At 30.4% G+C, this 20,136-nt stretch overlaps 1 protein-coding gene across 1 annotated transcript in view; it reads left to right on the top strand.

Moving 5' to 3' along the window:
• The window catches only part of LOC109594707 (uncharacterized), a 49,443-nt gene that overhangs the window by 26,874 nt on the left and 2,433 nt on the right, over nt 1-20,136 (top strand). The window contains exons 2-3 of the mRNA XM_020009948.2: nt 18,437-18,550; nt 18,836-18,976. Of these exons, the coding sequence (XP_019865507.2) occupies nt 18,437-18,550; nt 18,836-18,976 (255 nt within the window). The remainder of the gene's footprint in view (nt 1-18,436; nt 18,551-18,835; nt 18,977-20,136) is intronic.

The raw sequence follows: 20,136 nt of genomic DNA, 5'->3' as shown, positions 1-20,136 counted from the left end.
AAGAATTAAATTTAAACAATTGTTAGAAATAATTAGAGACACTGGATGGTTGTTCTGTTCTTGAGTATTGGATTATTGCCCTGTTTTAGACCAAAATTAATCATACCTAAAACGAATTAAATCAACTCAACAATCGAAATTTAATATAAAAAAATAGTTTTCGTAAGAAATCAAGTGAACAGTTGAAATTTAACATACATTAGAAATTAATAAAAATAAAGTATCGGATTGTTGCTCCGTTTTTTGACTGAAATGAAAAATTTCCAGAAGCAAGAAATCAATGTTGTAGTAACAAAATTTAGATGGTCTATAAATACAATTAATTTTAATAAACGGTGAACATGTTATAAATGTCGTGCATCGGAAAGGAAAATCATGATATGATTAAGTCAGAATGCGGAAATATGCCGTAAGAAGCTTAAGTAAATGGTTTCAGTTTGATGTATCTTTTTTTACTACGCTCGCTTCCAATTTACTCCTTCTTCCTTGTCATATACATTTAATAGCTGCATCTAATATTATAATGAAAAAACTTAATTGTTATTCATCCTTATTCGATTACCTAGACCTCATTAATTTTAGTTTAGTAATTAATGCATATATGTATGTGAGACTAAGGCTATAAATGACCATAAACGGGTCAATCGATTAGAATTGTTGGAGGACTTTTTTGGAAATTCCTCTGCTCGTATTAATATATTCAAAGACGCGAGGCAATTTTAAGTTATGTGCATATACATTAAAATTTATAGGTAATAAATAACAATGTTAAATTATCATCGAGCAGAAACACAGTAATCACAAGTTTTTCAACAACACAAAGTCAACATCAATAAACGTACAGAAGTTGCCATTACAATGAAATACAGTGTTCAATAAATTTTATCTTCTATAGTTTCCTCTTGGCAACGTTTTAATAATTTAATAACGTAAACTTTCCACTTCAGATAACTTCAAGGTATTTATCAGTGGAGACTTCCTGAAAGTTATAGTTGTTGTTAATATTTATAATATTGACCGTTTTGTGTGCGATTCGTGTCTCCCCCTTTCTTCATCATCTTCATCATATCGTCACAAGCACCGCTGATTATACAAATTATAAAATCAATCAGTTAACATGTACATCAATTTTTTTCGATGGCTGCGTGTATTTAAATACCATTCGCAAAATGTACACTGGAAAATTATATTCCAGATTTTTTGCCCCGAACAATTATCTGGGAGGTGGCGTCCAAGTCTGCAGTGATTACTCGGAACAGTTATCCACAACAAGGTATAAACAGGAAGGCCACTCGCAAATGACGATAATTTCACTCAAATTTGCATCGAAATCAATCACTGCCCTTAACTTTTGCCATGACTAGAAGGAAATTATTTTTTATTTATTACCTTGTTTGCACAATCAATGTACCCAATAATAATAAGCATTTTTTATTGTTACAGGTCAGTATACCCATTATTAATCGTTAGGTGAGCAATTTACCATGATGGCACCAATGGAACTAAACGATTGGGCCTGATGATTTGATTTGAACAATATGAATCTGGTTTACTTTCCTTAACCTAAATTGTCTTTACAGCATCTACTCGTTACACAATTGCAATATTGCCCAAATAAAAAACTAACTGTACTTTTCATACGATACAATTGGGTAATTGTTGTCCTACTTAATGTAATTGTTCTCCGGTTAATTGTTTCATGATAAAACTACCGAAACTAACGTCGTCTTTTTGCCATAAAGGTAAACCACAAAATATAATAACATGTTGAGATCTCGTTTAAAAGATAACCAAAATTGTTGTTATCAACAGTTATATGTATTATATTTTTCAAGTCTGGAATCACGACGTGCCAATTTATAGACGTATATCACCCAATCTAATCAATCAATCAATAACAACAACAAGAACATATTTGGATGAATGCAATTTTTTCCCATGAAATGATTATGTACTTAGTTGGTTATTTAAAATATCACAGAGCGGAATGTAGATTAAAACGTGCGTTGCATGAATGGATGACAGGAGATTATTAGTACATAGTGATAAAAGTAAAAATATCGGTTAATGTCTCCCAAAGTCGTGACTCAAGAAACAAGACTGTTCCCAGTTGATTTTGATCAACATGACGAGACTGAGAAAACAGTAAACGTGCTAATTTGGTAGAAAATGTACATTGTGCAATCTGAAAGGGAAATAAGGTTGTGGCCCATTGGAAAACGCTCTGCGCAATTCTTATCGGTGGTTGAACCTTCGCAGAATGATAAAGTAGGAGTGAATATACTGTTAGATAAACAGGCGGTTGCAAATTGGCTTAAATAAAAGTCAATCAATATTAGATTTACGGAAACGAGGGCTTAGCAGCTTAGCACCGTGTTTGAACAAATTGCTTCCTGGGATGTTTGGATTTATTGCAATAGCTTCTTTGTGGTTGTTAATGGAACATTGATATCCTCGGAAAACTGGCTAATGGGTATAAAGTAAATTATTCGCCTCAACTCTTGAACTTCCCAAAGGTCACTTGCTGTATGTTCCCGTCATTATTAACAGAAGGGGAAAATGCAAATTATCCACACTCAGCAACGATGCTGATTTATTTCGCAGTATATACCATCTTTAGATGTTTAACCTAAATATAACACGGTATTATTTCATGATTATACATATAGGGAAAATTATTCGTTCGTGGCCTCAACTTTTTATTCCTTTATTCCACGTCATTAGGGTTACCGGCTAACTCTTAATACTGTCACATTAAGGCCAACATTACGTTGCCTTTTGTTGTACAAACCGCATAATAAATAACAAATTAACTCTATCATGTTACTTATTTTTCTCTTGAATAATTGATAATATATATACTTATAGACACCTACTGACCTAAAATTATTCTAAATCATTTTATGTATGTCAGTTATGTATTTATTATTTTTAAAAAATGCAATGGACAAAAGTAAAGCAATTATAAAATAAAACAACCTTAAGTATATATATCCATTATTCTCAGTAACTTCTAAACACCATTTTTCATTAATTTAAGTAGATTGTCAATATAATCGATATTTCTTTCCACTGATTTTGAACTTCTTCATTCATTCATATTTGACAGTTTTTTGCATGGATTTTCTCATCAATTTTGTCCCAAAGGTTTTCAATTGGACTGAGGCCTGGGCTTTGTGTTGGCCAAGACACTTCACGTATTCCTTGAAAACTGACCCATTCTTTAACTAACTTAGACGTGTGTTTCGGTTCGTTATCGTCCTGGAAGGTCTTCCTTAAACATATGTCATCTTCGGCAAATAGAAGCATATGATTCTCCAGAATATCACGATAAATGAAACGATCCTTTATCTTGTTTATCTTAACGGACCCATGCCAAACCTAGAAAAACATCCCCAAACCCTAACTAACGTCTCCTTCACCATACTTAGTGTACTTGGGATTATACTTTTCATTAATTGGTCTCCTCACCCATGAAATACCATTAAATTTGAATAATTATCTGTCATCTGTCCAGTTCACCTATTCTTTTACAAAAAGTAGTCACACTGCTCTATTTTTTGCAGAAATGAAGGACTTCTTTGCTGATTTTTTACCATAGAGACCAACGTCTTTAGTCTTCGTTTTGTAGTATTGACTAAAACACTGACTTCGTTTATTTCTTTATTTCTGCGGGATGCGCCGGTTAAAGGGTCATAAGCAGCAAGCATTTTTATTTTCCTGTCCACGACTTTGTTAGTCTTGCCTTTTCTACCACTTTTGGGAACTCCTTCCAGTGTAGTTCTTCTGTTAAAATTGGAAATCGTTCTCGACTGCAATTTAATCTGCTTTTCACCATTGTGGAACTTTTCTACAATTTGTTGTTTAATTTGTATTTAAAAAATTAAACATAAAAAACGAATCACTACTAATTAAAATCATAAAAAATAAATTTAATAAATAAAATTTATAAAATTAAAAAAAGTACCATTAAAAAAATTTTTTAATAATTGATAAAAAAATGATAGAAACCTACTGACCTTAAAATATCCTAAATGATTTTTTTTTTTTTTTTGTTTCTGAAACCAGTGAGAAAGTAATGACAAATGTATGGGATATTGAAAGGCAATTTTATGATTCCCTTAACACAAAGGAGGCATCTGAAAGTGGCAGATGAATTGTTCAATTGAATCGCAACCATTTTGCATGGGTTCCATAGATTACTATTGTTAATAATAAATCAAACACACTATTGTGCCAGTATGCCAGTAAGTCCGCGAGAAAGGATAATAAATGGTGGAATTATTTTAATCTGAACTTTGCTAAACACGAATTACTCATTTGGAAAATATTTAATTGCATAGTCCAAGATAAATACGACACACGTTTGTAATTTGAGAAGATGTTAAGATTGTTAAATTTACTGAACTGTACACTATTTGGTACGATAATAATATATAATTTCAGTTAATACCGAGCTATTTTATCGACTATATCTTTGTTTATTTCTCAACATACCAACCATATTTATCTTTCGCTCATGATTTTTATCAAAACAAACAAATCGTTGTCTTAAACTTTTCGATTTATACACACGTACATCATGACCATTCAATACTATTTATTCGAGCGAAACTTTTAGAAGGAACAAAGGAGGAAAGATTTATTAAAATTAATATTTAAGTATTTAAGTACGTAGTACATGCTTATCATAAATTATTGTTTAAGTTTAGAAATAACTGTCTTTTCATTTATAAAAATCGAATGATTAATATTCGAAGTTTGCGTATACAATTTCTTAGAACTAATGATGGTTGCTGTAAGAAATTAATGTAATCAATAGTGAAACAATCACAGAGAATAACATAGAATAACACAGATAATGGCAAATTTGTGTTTTTCAGTTTATTACTTTACTTAAAGCGGCATCCAGAATTAACGGCAAGCCCTATTGTAATTAATAATAATGTCGTCAGAAAGGTGATTAAGTTATGCATCCAACGGTATATAATTCGTTTTGGATAGGAAGCTACTGAATTACAGTTCTTCAAAATTCCTAATTTGATGCCTAAATTATCTACTTATCCACATTTAACCATTTTTCCAACAATAAATAATTAAAATATATCAAATTTTACATTTTTAATCGTTAATTTAATCAATTAAAAATATTTCAAGGCCTAGCAAACCAAAATTCGATAAAAAATGGAAAAATTCTGATGAAAAAAAAAAACATAAATTTAAGTCTACTGCTATATGGTATTTTTATATATTTCTTTCGTTACATTTTCAGTTTTTATTCAAATTTCGTCTATCAGAACTACATAGGAATAATAAATTAAGAAAAAAATGAATAAAAATTATTTTATTATTTTATTTTTATAAAATTTAAAAAATTAAGCACAAAAAATTGAAAATAAGCAATTAAATAAATAAAATTATTATTTCAAATTTTAAATTATTGAATTTAGAAGGTGAAAATTAACATTTCACTTGTAAAAAAATTAAACATCCCAGATTACTAGTGTTGTCAAAATTTGACAAATTTTGTAAAAGCCAATCAATAATAATTATCACTATAATTTTGTATCATCATAAAAATCATAAACGGTCGTGTTATGCAAATGGGGAAACATAAAGTGAAAATTTTAACGCTTTAATTACAAGACTGAATTGAACGTAAATAATAAAAATAGAAAATTTGCAGTTATAAGCAATAACCTAATCAATTATGTATAACTTTTTCTTCAGACGGACGGATATAAGGAAGATAACTGAACATTTTTTATATTTAAATTGTAACAATTATCCACGGTCTCTATTCAAGATGTAACATCTGATCACAACCAGATTGTTCCCACATTGTGATGAATCAAACTCGATCAGTTAGTTAGTTGATGTGTGAAAATGTTATAAAATTCTGTCAATAACGTTTACGCGAGTTTTTAATCGAGAACTTACGTAATGGGAATCAGGAATAAGGAAATGCAAAACGATTTAAACAACATGATACAGATGAAGTGGAGAACAATAATGTTATCGTATAATTACTTGTCTATTGTGTTCGTAATTATATTAGTAAATAAATATTCTATAACGGAAACATATCATCGCATGCCATTAAAATTAAAAGCTTTAATTGAGTTTATTTAGTTAATAGTATATTTCAGGAAATCAGGAGTTAGTTTAATTTTTAACAGGCGATTATTATGCTGTCTAGATAATTTTCTTTTCATTTCTTACAAACCTTGTAATTAAAACTAACGGATATCTTATGAACTAATTTCTTTTTTTTTTTTTGTTCAGTTTGATTTCGAGATTCCTGATTTTTTTATTAAAATTGTGTTTAAACCGGCACTCTTAAACATTTCGTTCTACTTCAAACTTGAAAGGAAATGTTCATTACTCAGATTTATGGTAATAAATTGTAAATGTTAAAGATATTAAGAATCTTCATAAAACACAGATTTCATCCAAGAAACTTATCATTTATATATGAATGAATATAACGATAACGTTTGTCTTTCATGGTAAGATTTTGGTGGTTAGGATTCCGGGAATACCACGACGTCAGTACAGAACAATTTAATTTCATATAATACTGTAACCGTTACCACACTCAATACAGTGATAGTATTTTAAGATTTTTTTTCTTTTATATTCAATAGTGTTTAAAAGAAACGTCGTTAACCATATTTATTATTCTATGATTTGGGCTTGTCTACACAAAAAGATGTGTGATTTAGAGGTGCTCTGCAATTAATTACAGAAAAAAAGCTAAATGTTTTGGTGGAGATACCCAGATAGAAGCATTTAAAATAATTTTTGGAATTATATATAATATTATATATTATATTATATAATTATATTTCTTATCTTCCCCTATTGTACGTGTATCCTATCTTCAAGGCATCAAAAAAGTATAAAAAATGGACTTAGCTGAACGTTCATTTTCACAATTAAAATACTTAAAAAACCTTAACAAAATGCAACAAGGAATTGTTAAGGTTATCTAATTAAAAAAATTATAGTATCTAATTAAAAAAATTTAGTTGATAAAGAAACTAAGAGAAAACTTTTTAGACACAGAGCCATGTTTCGTTAAACAAAATTTTAATTTGCCTAATTGTTCATTGTTAAAATTTTTATTCCTGTGTTAATGTTTTTATTATTATTTTTTAATATATTATTGACTTTTTTTAGCAATTTTATGGTTTACCATTTATTATATATTTATATATTAATGTTGAATTTACACTTCATTTTATCTCATTATATTTCTTCTCTTACTCATTTGTACTTGCAACGTATGTTCAAAGCATTAAAATAGGCTAAAAGAAGATTTAATCACAGAGAACTTTATAAAATAATTGTGTAAGATAATATTAAGTATGCTTGTCCAAATATAGAAATAAATTTTCGCATATTTTTAATTAATTAAAATACCTTGAAAACCCTAACAAAACAACTGTGCAACAAAATAAATTGGATTTCTTATCTCTATTAAAAACAGAAATAGAATTACAAAGTTCTTGATGGTAAAACACTTTTTAAAAAATGAACAAAGGTTTAGGAACTAGACTGGACTAGGCAGCGTCACAAACCTACGCCTTTCTGGGAAGGTTCATGCCAGCTTAACAAAATACAAAGTGGCTATTATTATGGATTTGGTAATTATAGTTATATTACATAATATCAGGATCTTCAGGATCTAATTATAAAAATTAAATTGTTAAAGAAAGTAGGAGAAAACTTTTTACGCCCAAACAGAGCCATGTTTCATTAAATAAAATTTTAATTTGTCTAATTGTTCATTCTTAAAATTTGTTATTACTATGTTAATGTATTTTATTATTATTTTGTAATATATTATTGCATTCTTTATTTAACTCTTTTATGATTTATCCTTTATTATATTTTTATATATTAATGAAAATCAAATGATTTGATTGAGACATCCTAACTAAGTAGTACTAAAAATAATTTACATACAAGATCAAAAATATTGAATCCAATTTAACCAATAATCACACTTATTTCTGGAATAATGCATATCCCTTATTATATTACCTCTCTTACCCATTTGTACTTGCGACGTACAGATGCATCAAAAGAGACTAAAAGGAGATGTAATCACAGAGAACTTTATAAAATAATTGTGTAAGATAATATAATAACAAGCATGCTTGTCCAAATATAGAAATAAGTTTTCGCATATTTTTAACATTAATGGTTACTATTTATTTAGCTGAACGTTCATTATCTGAATTAAAATACATTAAACACCGTAGCAAAAGGTGCAACTAGATAAATTAGATAGATTTCTTGTTTCTATTAAAAATAGAAATAATTATATTGCATAATATTAATTTTGAAGATCCAATTTAAAAAAATTAAGTTGTTAAGGAAAGTACGAGAAAACTGTTTACATCCACACAGCCAAATAAAATTTTATTTTGCTTAATGGTCACAAATTGTTAAGCTCAACCTTCATTTTCTGAATTAAAAACCCCAAAAAAAAAACTGTGCAATAAGATTGGATTTCTAATATCTGTCTAATATCATTCTTATATATTTTTTACTTTTTATGATTTATTATATTTGTTTATTAATTAAAGTGACAATCTTAACCCGTACAGCAGATACGATTCAATAAACTTTCCAAAATAATCTTATTAAATTTCTTGTGTTTAAGGAATTTGCTTTTGCAGTTTAAAATGTGATGTGCAAGATTATATTTCCAAAGTTATAATACCTTATTAAGTAGTTACAAGTAAGGCGGTTGTGAAATGTAGGCAAAGGTGCGGTTAGCAAATAACGTGACAGGAAAGACTGCATTTTGTTCCGAACTAGATGCATTATAAATTTACACTGTCACACTCATATTAATTAATTAGCGGTTTTAATATCCAGGATGTCCCGGCAATCTCGGTTTCTCAGTCGCTCAGTTTCACAGATCACAGAACCTACATTTACGGCTGAACGTTAGAAACATTTCGTCAATGATGGACCGAAAATAAAAAAGTAGCCAGATAGAATCTTGCGCGATTCATGTCAATGTTAGGCGGAAAATGGGCACGAGATAAAAGGCGAACAGCAAAAGAAGACACATCCAACATCCAACATCCAACATCCACATGTTATACGTGCTCGTCGATCTATTCAGATATGCGCCGAGCATGAACATTAAATAGACGACAAGCTACCGTTTAGTCCGGTGTTCCTTGACTTGGGAACCAACATCACCATGCTAATAGAAAACGCTCAATCCTTTTTCAAACCCACACAAATATCCACTCGATTTATGCCCGATTTACATCCATTTCTCCGCTTATTTATTTATTTATTTATTTATTTATTTATTTATTTATTTAAAACAATACTTCTTTCTTGTAATCTCGATATTTGTGGAAGACCAGTTATTCCTGTATGTCACTACACCTTTTAATTTCATTATGTATGCTTGAACGGGCCGGTTTCAATGCATCATTGCGGACGGTATAAATTTATGATGTGTTAAAAAATTCAAATCGAATTCTAAATCCAGGATACACAGCTACCTGAGCAGGCAGCTTGCAGATGGTCGGTGAGCAACCAAATAAAAAGGCTGACATTAAGAAACGGAAGTGGAACAGTGCATTTTGTTGTTAATCGTGCTTTGATCCTGTGTAACCTACCTACCATTCAACTAATCACTGCGTTCCCAATTACTCTTTTAATTGATCGGAATAATGGGATTTTGTATGCCATTATGTTTGGGTGATTAATTTTGAAACGAACAAAATATTTAAACCTAACGTTAACCTCAATCAATTGTGTTTTATTTATGCGTTGTCATTAATTGTTGCGTTCAAGTTTAGTTTGTGTGTGCTGTAAATGTTACAACAGTAAACAAAGGTTAGAAATCTTAATAAAACCAAGCAAATTTTATTCACAACTCATTAATTATATTTGAGTATTTGAGTGATCTCACAGAAAAGAAAATAACATAAAAATAATGTATCAGTAGCATTACACATAAGTTAAAAAATATAGAATCCAACTTAAACAACCACACTTCGATCCTGATAATCTGATCCCTGATTATATTTCCTGTCATTTTTCATTAGAAATCACTCTTTAATAATTTTAGACGTGTGTTTGGGATCGTTGTCTTGTTGAAATATCCAGTGAAGTGGTATCTCTTCCTCGGCAAATGGAAAGATGGTATTTTTCAGCATGTATTGAAAATGATCCATTTTACCCTTTACTTGAACCAGGGATCCAACTTAGGATGAAGAAAAACATCCCCAAACCATAATGCTTTCGCCATTTTTTTAAAACATCCCATACTGTTTTCACCACTGAAAGAGATTTTATTATTATTATTACATTAAATATATATATTTTTAACTTTTATAGTTTCCCTTGTTTTAGTTGTGTTCACTGATATGATTTTCTTTAAATTTAATTTAAATTAAGCTGGAAATAAATATTCTAGTAACAGGTCAGGAGCAGCTGGCTAACATCTCAGAGTTCCACATTCCCTCATGACTTCTTTCCATCTTTGAAATACCCTGATAGATTCTCTCACTGTGCTCATTACTTAAATTACCACAAATTTTCTGAAAATAATCCAGATAAGAATCCAGGAAATGAGTTTTTAACGACATAATACACTCTAGCTTTTGGTAACACAAAAGAAGTTAGGCAACCATGCTTTTATAGTTTTCTGCTTTTGTGTTTCCCAAACATTCTAATCGTCCTTTTATCGGACATTTTTATTCTTCACTTGAACCAAGGATCCAATTTTGGATCAAAAACAGCCCAAAATCATAATGCTTCCGCCATTTTTTTAAAAATATCCCATACTTTTTTCCACCACTGTAAATATTAATTACATAATTTATTTTATTTATAAACAAAGAAGAGAAAATCTTTTATACACAAATTGAGCTTTGTTTCCTTAAATAAAATTTTAATTTATTTTATTGTTTTTGTTGTTATTGTTAGAGATTTTATTATTATTACATTAAATATTTTTAACTTTTATAATTTATTGAATAAATATTCCTTATTAATTTTATTATTATGATTTAAAATGCATTGACGTGTATGTTGATTATGATTAAGTTATTGGGTGTGAATCGTACCTACATGTGTTAAAGACTGGTGCGGATATCTACTTAAGAAATAAATTTATGGTGAAATTAACCCGAGCATAAACACAACAAGATCAATTAACATAGATTTTCCCAAGTTAAAACAGTTATCCATTGAGAAATTAATTGAAAAACTTTTATTTATTGCCTGCCTTGTCTATTGAAATAAGTGGAATTATGTTAAGATCAGGAAATGAGCATATGCATATATTCATGTTTGTTAACATTTTTCTTTATACGTTGACGAAACGAATTTCGCAATTATTCCATCAATTCAACGGCAATTACTTAAATTATTCAGATCAAAATGGTCGGGTAAGAGGTATGTACGGGATAAGATACAACACGTCCTATACAATTATAAAGGTTTTAATCGACCTGCTCATTATTTACATGTCAGTTTTGATCATTTCACCTGCAATGTTTTTCTAAGCAATAATCACAGTTTGAGTACAAAATTGATTCGATCATTTATAATAGATGAGAACAACTTGCGTCAATGTTAAACGGAAATGAAGCCATTACAACATTTTCAACTATTTTAATAAAGACAAACCGAAAGGAAAACCTTAACTTAACATCTCTCACCGTAAATTTTTATTAACTATAATAAAAAATCAAAGATTTCGCATAACAATTAAGTTAATGCTGGTTATAAATAGTATTTACGACTATATTGCTTGAAATGCCAAATGCTAAATGAATACTATTTATTCATACAATAATAATAACATTGACAGTTAGGTTTAAGTACCTGTAAACATTCGCTTTAATCTAGACATTAAAATGAATGAATGACTTAATTATTATTATATAGTAATTGGCTATTTAACAAATAAAACGCATTTCATAATATTGATGTAATCAGGTTGCACCGACCATTTTAAGGTATATTTTAATAAATAAATATATAAAACTTATTATAAAGGATCATAAATTGAAAGTGAACTAATTAACAGTTTTTAATTAAATCTGCTATCGTAAACATGTATTTATTACGTTGACTTTATTATCCGAGCACTGTTAGAGACTGAAAACCATTAATTTGAGATCTGTGTGGTCGCCGCAGATAAACTACTAAACCGAAGGATCAAAGTAACGTTCAATTTACCAAAGTGAAATAATTAAGGTACGCCAATTATTTGTACAAATGTGTCCACTGTAATTTAAATGGTTGTTGCAACAGAGAAAGAAAACGGCAGTTCAAATAAAATGAAAATAAATTATAAATAGTGGCAGCAAAATTAATTGCATATTTTAAAACCCACAATGCAATTAATATGCAGGACGACCCAACCTAACAGATTAATTAGAGGTTTATAGAAAACTGAAAGTAATAATCTGCATAATCTGAAATTTTGGATGCAGTTGAAACAATGAATCAATCCTTTTTTTTAATTTTCAATTCTAGTTACATTACACAATTCAACCAAAAGTGAAATTAACATTATTTATTCAAAGGGAACCCCCACTTTTTAATTCTACAAACATTTAGATAATTAATTAAAATATATAAAGTTAAATTGTTAATCTTAGTTTTTTTACATTAAATTTTTTATTTAAATTTGATTAGCCATTTTTAGTTTTTTGAATTTCACAAATTTATTAATTATTTTTTAAGTTATATATCACTTAGTTGGACTAGAAATATAGTTTGAATCATATTTTTAGTAGTTTTTAATATTTTGTATTGGAAAATAATAAATGAAATGTTGCAGAGTAATAGAGAAAATATAAATATATAATTTTGTAATTTTAATATCCATTTTTGTTCGTGCAAATAAGTGTAATCCTTTTGCGGTAGCAACAAAAGAACTGTTGGATATTGGAATTTCTCTGTAAATCGACATACCATTTTAGAAGTCAGATATGTTATCGAAAGTTATTTAGTCTATTTCTCGAAGTAAATGCAGTCGTGTTGGAGTGATTACATAAAATTATTCAAAACAATAGATTTCGTGACAAATCGAAATTTAAACAATACACTGCGTATCTGCATTTAATTTTGTTACACGATGAGAGATTTTACAAGAATGTTGCCCCACATTGCACACAAACATCCTCCGATTTCAGTCGCATGGACTGATTTCGGTGCCAACAACGAACAAACTGTGCACAATTCACATGTCCCGATCAAGTGTGATTAATCGAAACCGTAATTAAATTTTGCTGTTTCGATCTGCGTTTTCATATATCATCCTGTTGAATAATGAGACGTAATGAAATAATAAGACGTGTCGGAATTGTAAGTGCACTAACGGCGAGATAATCTGGGTCAAATCGAATATCACGGAAACCAATTTTTAAGCTATGAAAAATGTGAAGGTCTAAGTATGGATGTATGACCGTACGGCCGTATGGCCGAAGAATAAGTGAAGTGGCGTCTGTCGAACGATTTCCGCGTTTCTCGATCCGATTGCCTCGGACACATTTCGCCGAGATTGGTTTGTTTTCGATCACCCGGCTCATCTCCGGCTCATCTTCGGCTCATCTCCGGCTCATCTCCGGCTCATCTCCGGCTCATCTCCGCCACAAATAAGAAAGGAGAAGACCAAACTACGACGAAGAACAGAGAACAGAGAACAGAGGGAAGAAAGCGGAGTGCAGAGTGCAGAATGCCCACAACGCGACTGTAATTATCGTTTACATCAAGGCGGCATCGGATACCATAGCACGGCATAACATAGCACACTATATACTATATAGCAGCGTACCTATAGTATGGCGTTGCGCCACTATATGAAAGATGAATCGTGACTTCGCCGTCCTTGGCATTTTACCATTTCGATCATTCTTTATAAAGTGCATGAGATGTGCAATATGTGGATCTACCACCAACTACCAGTGGCGTGGCTCAAATTCACTATTTTCAAGGAAACTTCTATTCTACACAATATTTGAATAGTTCTGCCGAAGGAAAAATAAATAAACTTTTTCTTGGGAAATCCAAAAATTAATACTAAACAATTTTCGATAACAAACAAAGCAACTTTAACATTACTACAAATTTTTAGAGTTGTAGTTGAAAGTTGTCCATAATTGTTGCTTAGATTTAATTTTTGAGAGTTGTGAATAGAAAGCTATCCAAACTCTCCTTAAATTAGAGTTTGAAGACATCCCAAGAAGGTAAATTATATGTTAACCTGTTAAATTCTTTAAAAATTGTATCTAAAACTCTTAAACTAGTAATTTTTGAAAACACTATGGTCCAATTAAATTTGGTTAAATAAAATGTTTCGATCATTGCTGCCAAGAACACAATTTTTTATTTAGTTTGTCTAAAAATTTCTTAAATACCTAGTTATATTTTCTTGGGAAATTTTTTAAACAAAACAATTTATTATAAATTAGTTATTTTTAGAGTTACAAAATCCTGCTTAAAATTAAAGTTTGTAGACATCCCAATAAGATAAATTATATTTTAATCTACTAAATTAATATAATTAAGTTATTTTTGAGTTGTGAATAGGATTTTATCCAAAATTCTCCATAAAATTAAAGTTTGAAGACATCCCAAGAAGTTAAATTATATTTTAATCTACTAATTTTTTTAAAAAATAGAAAAATTCTTAAACTAGTGGTTTTTGAAAACAACATGGACCCATCATTGTTGCCAAGAAGAAATTTTTATTCAGTCTAAAAATTCTTTAAATTAGTTATATCTTCTTAGGAATTTCCAAAATTAATTCTGAGCAGAGTTTTCGATAAAAAAACAAAACCATCAAAAACTTTTTATAAAAAAAATAGAAAACTATCGAAAACTGTATTCAGAATTAATGTTTGAGTACTTTCCAAGAGGATACATTCTATTTTAACGTAATGAATTCATCAACGATCCAACTCCAAAACACGACTGAAACGTGTAAGAAAGTTAAAAAATTCATAATTAACATATCCATGGTTTGCTGGTGGTAATTTTTGAGATCGCAAAACAATAAGAGGAATTGCGAAGTTGTGATGTCGGAGATGTTAATCTGGCCGCGGCCGCGGCCGCGTCCGGAAAATAAGGCGAGTAAAAAGTGCTGATCGATAATTGGAAAGCAGTTGCTGAAACAATTGTTGTGTTAACAATGGGGCCAGAAGTAAGTTACGTTTTGTAGTTTCGAACACAATTTGTCATGTTCATCAACTTAATTATCCTGTTGTGTTTAAATTTAGCGGTGCACGACCGCCAAGCCGAAGATTTTATCTGACGGAATATCGAATAGCAACGCGAATTTTGCAGTTATAGTAAGTTGATTTTTGCATCGCAAATGTTCCATCATTTTAATTTATCATATCATACGATTCCGGGATTGAGACTTGAAAGATTAACCACTGGAATTACATCGATATGATTGACGGCAGAAAAACATCCGTTAACCATTCTTATATCCATACCTATGGACATGTTGTGGTTTTTGTGGTAGAAAATTGTTTGCTGGATTTTTGCACTGAATGACATTTAATATTACTTTCGTTTAATGTTTATTACAGATATTTTGCATTTAGCATTTAACAACAATGCAACAATGTATCCTAAAATAGATAATAGGCAGCATTAAAATCGTAATAATCCAGTAGATACAAAATAAATAAAAGTGCTTAATATATATTTATATAAGATCCGGTTCTGGTATAAACATTCTTGTTTCGATTTTCGCTCAAAGGCAGTTGCTTGTAATTAGTAGTTCTCAGGATTTTGCATCACAAACGACTTAACTACAATCTACGTAAATCATTGTCAATTATTTTTGCAATAAAATGGTGTTTGTATATAAAGATATTAAAGCAACTCGTACACAGGCTTGAACAATTTTCTGTGTGATTGTAAATGAAGGGAACTAAAGGGACTGTCAATATAAGTACAAAATTATCCAAAATACAACTTAGATTTTTTTGAGAACTTCCCGTGAATATGAATTATATTTTAATATACAGAATTCTTTAAAAATAAAATTTAGAGGTGTAAAACTTTTGTTTTTGGACTAAAAACTATGGTCAGAAATATATGCAATCAAATTTGGTTTGATAAAATTGTATAGTTGGAAAATCCAAAAATTAATTCTGAGTAGAGTTTTCGACAACAAAGCAACTAAAAATTAATATAAATGAATTATTTTAAGGGTTGTGAGTGGAAAATTGTATAAAATTATATTTAGTATCAATTTTTAAAAGCTTCCTTAGAAAATAAATTATATTTGAACCTACTGAATTCTTTAAAAAATGCATTTTGAACTCTAAAACTCATTGTCAATTAGTTTTGTACAATAAAGAAATTAAAGCAACTCGTACACTGGCGTGGACAATTTTTGGTAGAAGATTCGTGTCGATATAGAAACGATGTGGGTATTTAAGGTGTGCCACGGCAATGAACAATGCATCGGACCACTATTTTACAGCAGATGAAAGAAACTAAAGGGACTGTCAACATAAATTTAGCTGTAGGGAGTACATGAATATTGCTCGTCTGTCATAGCGTATTAAAGAATATATTTTACGCCTTCAGTGCCAATTACTGAAACTGGAGACGCTGCAAGTAATGTTAACATCCACTACCAATTTAGAAACTCTTTAAAACACGTTGCCAACTGACAGTGTTGATAATGTAAGTGCCGCATTACCAACAATAAAATATAAAACAACTTCGCCTTTTTACTTTTTCCCCTGTCCCTCTAAACGTAATTAAATTCTGAAATCTAAAATATGTTTAACATTAAACTGGTAGAAGATAATGGCCGACACAAGTAATCACTTTTTATAGTAGTGTCTGATAGATTTTTGATGACTGCCATTAAAACCACAAGGCATTATGTTTCAGAAAAAACGAATAAGTAATATCTGTGTGGTTGGTGAATTCTGCACACAAATAATTACGATTTTCTTTATTGAAACGCAAACACATCGATCATTAGTTGTGATCATTTTCTACCTACCACTCGAACAAAATATTTAATATCTTTAAAACAAACTTAAATTGTACAATGGACGAAAACTAACGGATGAATACAGTGTAGTTAAATGACAAAGGATCAAATTGAGAATACCTTATAATCAACTTCAATCAATACAAATAAGGAAATAATAAGTAATTCAATGTACAGTTGGACTCGTAGCAAGTATGTATCTACGTTAAGAGTAATTCCGATATAATTATATACATTTCCCTCGAGTGTTAAAAATTATTCTTATTTCGGCTAATTATATAATTGATACTTTTAAAATCTGGATCGTTTTTTGGGAAATTATGCTTATTAAAAAGTAAAAGTACAATGAAACTAATACAGTTACTTCAATATCTGGAATGACAAAGAACATATGGCATGAGATTATGCAATTAAGACACTTAACACTTGTAGCACTTATGGTACTTATTGTATAATTTGATTGGATTTTTATAATTATTTGTGATGATTAACTAATTATTACGATCAAGAACCGTTTGGAATACATGAGGAAATGTTCATTAATGTAACCGACACTTCTTCAGCTCCTAAAAATAAAATTTTTTCATTTGATTTCTGAATTATAACTATCTGGGATTGTAAATGAAGGAAACTTAAGGGACTGTCAATATAAATTTAGTTGAATATTGCTCATCTGTCATATGTTATATTTTAATCTACAGAATTCTTTAAAAAAATATATTTAGAACTCTAAACTTTTAATTTTTGACTAAAAACTACAGTCACAAATATGCAATCAACTTTGGTTTGATAAAATGATTAGGTCATTGCTACCCAGAACACAAATTTTTAATCAGTTTGCCTAAAAATTTGATTCTTTTACTATAATTCACTGACAACCTCAATGTTTCGACCATCACTCAATGCTAGTATTGAATTATAATCAGTGCCAGGATATTTTAAAGTAACGATACAAAGTTCCTTTCAACACGTATATAAATCTGTTAAGGCTTAACCTTAGGTTACACGAAATCAATTACAGAATTGAAAATTATTAATATAACATTTTCACACTGTAATTTACCCATAATAACCATAATTTATATTCATTTTAGCTGTTAACACGATTTAAAGGAAAAATTATAGATCATTATTGTTTTATTGAGTAACCATCAATTACAGCATTCGTAAGTAAAACGTGAATTAAATATGAATCCTTGAAACATCCGAGTACCTTATAGATGAGCTTAAACCAAACAATCGTCATATAAATTCAAGAATTACAGACCCATAAAGAATTTTAAACGTCATTTTTCAATTATAATTGAATGAATCGACAGGACAATTTAAGCTGTACAAGGCATTAAGACAACTTTGAACGATTTGCTGCATCTGGAGTAAAAATTGTAAGAGAATTTCCTTTTGTTACAGAATTTAATTCCACTGCCAGCTGGAGCCAGTGCTGCCTTAGTTAAGCCCACCAAGTACCACTATTATCCACACAACCAACATATTTATCTGTTACCAGAATGTGCTATCCAACAAGTAAGTATCAAGCAAAAAATCGTTGCATTAAATATTCAACCTAAAGATTTATCTATGCGTGCCATAAGAGAATTGAACTCGTTAATGTTGTTTACGGTTATGCAGAAACAATCGCGATGTGTGAAATGAAAATATTGAACGTGCGTAGCCCGTTAATGTTTAACAGGATGTGTAATTATTTTCAAGTGTTTAAAGGAAATCTCGAAATCCATCTGTGGAGATAGATATTCGATGCGTGTCAATGAACGTCATTATAATTAATAAACGTAATCCGATTCGTTTCAGGTGTGCAATGCCGTTTACGTGAGATTAAACTGGACCCAACCGCTGTGCGCCTGTCCATCCAGATACAGAGACCCGTGCTCCGCATCCCTCAACTCCGACGACCAGCACACCACCGAACTGATGACCGACAGGAAATCGAGAGTGAGTTTTTAAAATTGCTACAGGACTTGTGTCAGTGTGTTTCGAGGTGGTTGCAGTTCAATTGCAACTAGGTAACCTCCTCGAAGTGAAATGAATGGTTTATGGTCCGTTAGTCGCTGATACTCTGCTCCAAAAAATTAACGCACCACATCAATAATTATTGATTATTAATATTTTTTGAAAACGGGAAAAATAAACGGATACACGTATAATGTACAGTACTGGCAGAAAGTAGAGCTACTTTAAAAATGTTGTTTATGAAGAATAAAAATTTGAATTTAATTTGGAGTATTTTTCATCTCTACTACGAATGACAGTTTCATATGTTCTGTTCATACTCAAAATCTGGGTTCAAATGTCATTTTGGTACAAATTCTCTGAAATTTTGAGAAGAAGACGTTCCACATCCCACTATTAAGTTATTTGGACGGTTAGGATGGCCACTTAAACGTCTCCCAAGAATGACCCAATGGGCACATGGCATACACCAAACCTTTCGGTTATTCTGCGGTAATTGCAAACTTCTTCCAACTGATACTATAAACTTCTTATAGTCATAAACCATTGTCTCGAAGTTAAAAATCTCAAAAAACGATTTTGAGCAGAAGTTGTAGCACGATTTCTACCCTGCAACATACAAGCAATGGATATATGGGATACATCAAACCTTTCGGTTATTTTGCGGTAATTCCAACCTTCTTCCAACTGATACTATCAACTTCTTGTAGTCATAAACCATTGTCTCAAAGTTAAAAGCCTCAAAAAACGATTTTGAGCAGTTGTAGCAGGATTTCTACTCTGTAACATAGATGCAATGGATATATGGGATACACGAAACTTATCGGTTATTCTGTTCCAACCTTCTTCCACTAAAACGACAAAATTATAGGTGGTGCGTTATTTTTTTGGAGCAGCGTATGTGAATCCATATGGTGCGGAGCGTGTGGGTGTTCCGATATTGTTATTGCACATATAAAAACACAGAATTCAGACATCTGTCCAAGGTACGGCGGTACGACGGTACGACGGTACGACGGTACGACGGTACGACGCTACGACGGAACGATCACCTTTTAATTGGAGTGGAACGTGTTAAATTGTGGGCGGTTTTTGAAACGTAAAAAAAACGGACGGCTTGTCCCATATTGAATTAATTGCTA

Source organism: Aethina tumida, chromosome 1 (assembly GCF_024364675.1).
Source record: "Aethina tumida isolate Nest 87 chromosome 1, icAetTumi1.1, whole genome shotgun sequence".
NCBI classification, from domain to species: Eukaryota; Metazoa; Arthropoda; class Insecta; order Coleoptera; family Nitidulidae; genus Aethina; species Aethina tumida.
This window is presented reverse-complemented; position numbering and strand designations above follow the sequence as displayed.